Source organism: Oncorhynchus mykiss, chromosome 3, assembly GCF_013265735.2.
Source record: "Oncorhynchus mykiss isolate Arlee chromosome 3, USDA_OmykA_1.1, whole genome shotgun sequence".
NCBI classification, from domain to species: domain Eukaryota; kingdom Metazoa; phylum Chordata; class Actinopteri; order Salmoniformes; family Salmonidae; genus Oncorhynchus; species Oncorhynchus mykiss.
Genome location: NC_048567.1, coordinates 20754351 through 20758808, shown reverse-complemented (window position 1 = coordinate 20758808; position 4458 = coordinate 20754351). Strand labels below are relative to the sequence as shown.

At 41.0% G+C, this 4458-nt stretch overlaps 1 protein-coding gene across 1 annotated transcript in view; it reads right to left on the bottom strand.

Moving 5' to 3' along the window:
- Positions 1-8: 8 nt before the first annotated feature.
- The window catches only part of LOC118936416 (metalloreductase STEAP4-like), a 39944-nt gene continuing 35494 nt past the window's right edge, over positions 9-4458 (bottom strand). The window contains 4 exon segments of the mRNA XM_036964639.1: positions 9-1294; positions 3800-3838; positions 3840-3888; positions 3986-4041. Coding sequence (XP_036820534.1) covers positions 920-1294; positions 3800-3838; positions 3840-3888; positions 3986-4041 — 519 coding nt within the window. The 3' untranslated portion in view covers positions 9-919.

Below are 4458 nucleotides of genomic sequence, written 5' to 3'. Positions count from 1 at the left end.
GATTCAATACTTAGATTTTATTGCAATTTGATGTTGTTCACTATGTGTCTGCTGCAGAGAGACAAGAGCATGAGAAAATGTTCTTATCAGTCATGGAAATAAAAGTGCTGAAAACATTGGCATACTGTTTAAAAAGAATATGAGAACAAGCTAATGGATGAAAAATACCAGGGGCACAGCCGACTAGACCTAGCTAACTATCTAGCAACAAATTGATACTTGGAGTCAAAGTATCAATATAACATCGTCCAAAATAATATTGTGTTACGTAACTATCGATTTTCCACTCCACCGCTAGGAAAAAAATGGGCAGAAAATGTGCCTAGCAGGTGAGTCTGGACTAAGCATTCAGTGTGACCGGTCCTGCTGATCCCACCTGTATGAAGCTGAACTCCCTCCAGCTGAGAACGTTACTGACGGAGGGAAGAGATGTGATTCCTAACAGGACGTACAGGCCAATTCCTAGAATTCCCAGGGACAAGTAGGAGTCGCCACGCTAGGCCATTGTGTTATCAAACACTGTGGTCCTGTTCTCTCTGATCTGAGAGAGAGACCAGAGACAGGCAGAGACGAATAATCAAAACCAGTGCTTGAATCCTGCTATATACTGTAGGTGTGTGTCCAATGTACAGATGTATGATCTTAATATGACCAGTATTGTGTCACAGCAAAATAATCCTGCAGCAACAGGATTTGAATGTTTTGTCTGTTCACCCTTTTCCACTAACGTAATGTTACTTGATTGGTGGTTAGGCAATTAACTGACCAAAATTAGGCTACATGAAAGTGCAATGCTGTTAAGACATACTCCAGAACTTTGGTGACTAAGAAATTATTTTTTAAACCTCCTGCTTTGGGCTGGATGTCTCAATGTGTAGTTCATACATTCATAATCAATGAGCGAAATGACTTTCTTACCTCAATTAGCCACAAAATACTTAGTATGAAAGCGACTGTTTTCTTGAAGCTGTCCCATAACATTTTCCCTACATTTCCCCCATATGGGCCAGCCTCCTAACAATTTGAGTTCTAGCCAGACCATGATTCTGAAGGAGATGTCTTTGCCCTGGGTGACGTATGCATAGATTATGTCTCTGATCAGCAGATAGAAGGCAGCGCTGAGGCCGATGGCGATGTACAGGGGGAGCCTCCACTGGGGGAACAGCTGCAGGGGGAAGTCCTCCAGTTCCCGGGCCACTGAGAGAAAGCCCGGGTCCAGGGCACTGAGACACAGCTTGGTGGCTACCGCCATCACCGCCTGCTTGGCCTTTGCACTTTCCCCGCAGACATACACCTGACATATTTATGCACATACAGTGGGGTCCGAAATCAATTACGCCCTTGATAAAGATCAGCAAAAATGCCTGTACAAAATAAATCATTCAAATACATTCAAAAATTTGGGAAATTATAATACTTTGTACTAATACAATTGCTGAGAGAAAGATATTTTGTTTAACAAGTAATAAAAAAAAAAAGTCAAAAAGGTAGGGGTCAATTATTGACAAACCAGTTTTCAATAGCTCACTTTGTGAGGATAACAACACTGAGCCTTTTCTAAAATGATAGAAAAATGCAAATGCCTGGAGTTTGCTAAACGGCATTGGCACTTGGATTGAGACGGGTGCTTTTGTCAGATGGCATGACAATAGAGCTCCTTGGACAAGCATGCCAGTTGTGGATTTAGCGTTGAAATACAGAAGTATATGCAGAAAAGTAGCTGCATTTACATTTGAGTAATTCAGCAAACACTTATCCACAGCGACTTACAGGAGCAATTGGGGTTAAGTGCCTTGCTCAAGGGCACATCACCTAGTCAGCTCAGGGACTCAAACCAGCAACCTCTCTGTTACTGGCCTAATGCACTAAACCACTAGACTACCTACCACCCCATATCTACTGTTAAATATGGTGGATCTTTGATGTTATGGGGCTATTTTGCTTCCATTCGTCCTGGGGCCCTTCATCCTAAGGTCAACTGCATAATTAACTTTACCCAGTGCCTTGACATTTTAACAAAAAAAACTGGTTGCCTCTGCCAGGATGTCGGAACTTGCCATCAAGTGGATCTTCCAGCAAGACAACAACCCCAAACACTAATAAAAATCCACAAAGAAATGGTTAATTGGACAAAAATAATTGCTTCAAATGTGTTCTCCAACTCATCAAACAAGTCAGAAAAAGGCCAGTGTCATTATCCTCACAAGGGGAAGGTTCTAGTGTGTCGAAAACAGGGGTGCCAATAAAATTGTTGTTTTATTATTACTTTCTCTGAGCAATTGTATTAGTATAAAATACAATTTCCCCAGAAAATTTGCATTGAAAATAGCTCAGTAATTGAAATACATATTTGACAGTCTTTAAATTGTTTTTTAAAAAATTGCTCAAGGGTCCCAATAAATATTGACCTGATGGTATTTTGACGAATTCAACTAACCTTTGTAGTTTATATTTGGTAGTCAACAAATAAATATGTTTTGTTTCTTTTCAAATAACTCAAATATTATTTGGTTTTCTGAGGTGTTCAAAATACCTTCAAACATTTTGGGGTTTTAAGGGAGGTGAAGTTGTATATCATAGAAAAGTATTGCCTTTTAAAACTATATTCAACTACCCAAAGTATTTGAAAAGTTGGCATTTTCAAATCAAATACAAAATAAATAAAAATTGCCCAGGTCTGGTAGGAGTGTGTCCCCATGTATGTGTGTGCGCGCGCATGCTTCTTTCTGTATGCTTCTCTTTACAGAGGATGCATAATACAGGTTTCTAGCTCCATGTTCTTAACACAGAGGAGAGAAAGTAAAAATCGACATGCTGACAGTCAAAATGTACAGTGCCTTGAAAAAGTATTCCACCCCTTGACTTTCTCCCCATTTTGATGTGTTACAACCTGCATTTGTTATGGATTAAATTGAGATTATATGTCACTGGCCTACACACAATACCGCAAAAGGTCAAAGTGGAATTATGTTTTTATTTTTTATAATGTATACAAAATGGAACGTCAGAACAAAGCTGTTCATCAGGAGCTTCATGAAATGGGTTTCCATGGCCAAACAGCCGCACACAAGCCTAATATCACCATAAGCAATGCCAAAGCGTCAGCTGGAGTGGTGTAAAGATCACAGCCATTCGACTCTAGAGCAGTGAAAACATTCTCTGGAGTGATGAATCACGCTTTACCATCTGGCAGTCCGAAGGACAAATGTGTCTTTGGCAGATACCATGAGAACGCTACCTGCCACCATGTATAGTGACCAACTGAAAAGTTTGGTGGAGGAGGAATAATGGTCTGGGGATGTTTTTCATGGTTTGGGCTCATGCTACATCATATAATGACATTCTAGACGATTCTGTGCTTCCAACATTATGGCAGCAGTTTGGGGAAGGCCCTTTCCTGTTTCAGCATGACAATGCCCCTGTACACAAATTGAGGTCCATACAGAAATGGTTTGTCAAGATCGGTGTGGAAGAACTTGACTGGCCTGCACAGAGCCCTAACCTCAACCCCATGGAAAAACTTTGCGATAATTTGGAATGCCGATTGCAAGCCAGGCCTAATGGCCCAACATCAGTGCTCGACCTCACTAATGCTCTTGTAGTGGAAAACCTGCCCAGAAGAGTGACCTGTTACAACAGCAAAGGGGGGACCAACTCCATATTAATGCCCATAATTTTAGAATGAGATGTTCGATGAGCAGGTGTCCACATACCTTTGGTCATGTAGTGTACAATATATAGATTTGAATCTAGCAGCCAAATGGTTTCATGGGCATGGCTTGAACCTCAGTGTGTGTACATGTCTGTTGGCATCTGAAGGTCGATGCTGCAGGCTCAACAGCAGACAGGGTGTTGAAGCCTTAAACAACCACAGCTCCAGGGACCAGAATGTTCAGGTATATATTACATTACATTATCAGCAATATAAAAACATTCATAATTTACACAAAACACATAATAACAACATATACTGTGTAGCTCTCACCTTTGCAGGTATTCTGCGTTGGCCTGCCACGTCCTAACCTTAGTTCCTTTATGTCTCTATTTTGGTTTGGGCGTGAGTTGGCATTCTGTTTTGTTCTGTTTTGTACTTCTATGTGTTTGGCCTGGTATGGTTCCCAATCAGAGGCAGCAGTCAATCGTTGTCTCTGATTGAGAACCATACTTAGGTAGCCTGTTCCCACCTGTGTTTGTGGGTAGTTTTCTGTCTGTCTGCACCAGACAGAACTGTTTCGAGTTGGTCTATTTTTTTGTTATTGTGTCTTAGTGTTCTGAGTTAAAATAAATATTAACATGGACACTTATCACGATGTGTTTTGGTCTGATCTTGACTACTCTTCACTCTTCATTCAATAATCAAACATGCACATGAAGCGCAAATGGGGAATTTATTAGGGAGATGTGTTCACTGTGGGAAAACAGGGGGGGGGGGGGGGATTAAGCAACCAGTTCGTCCTT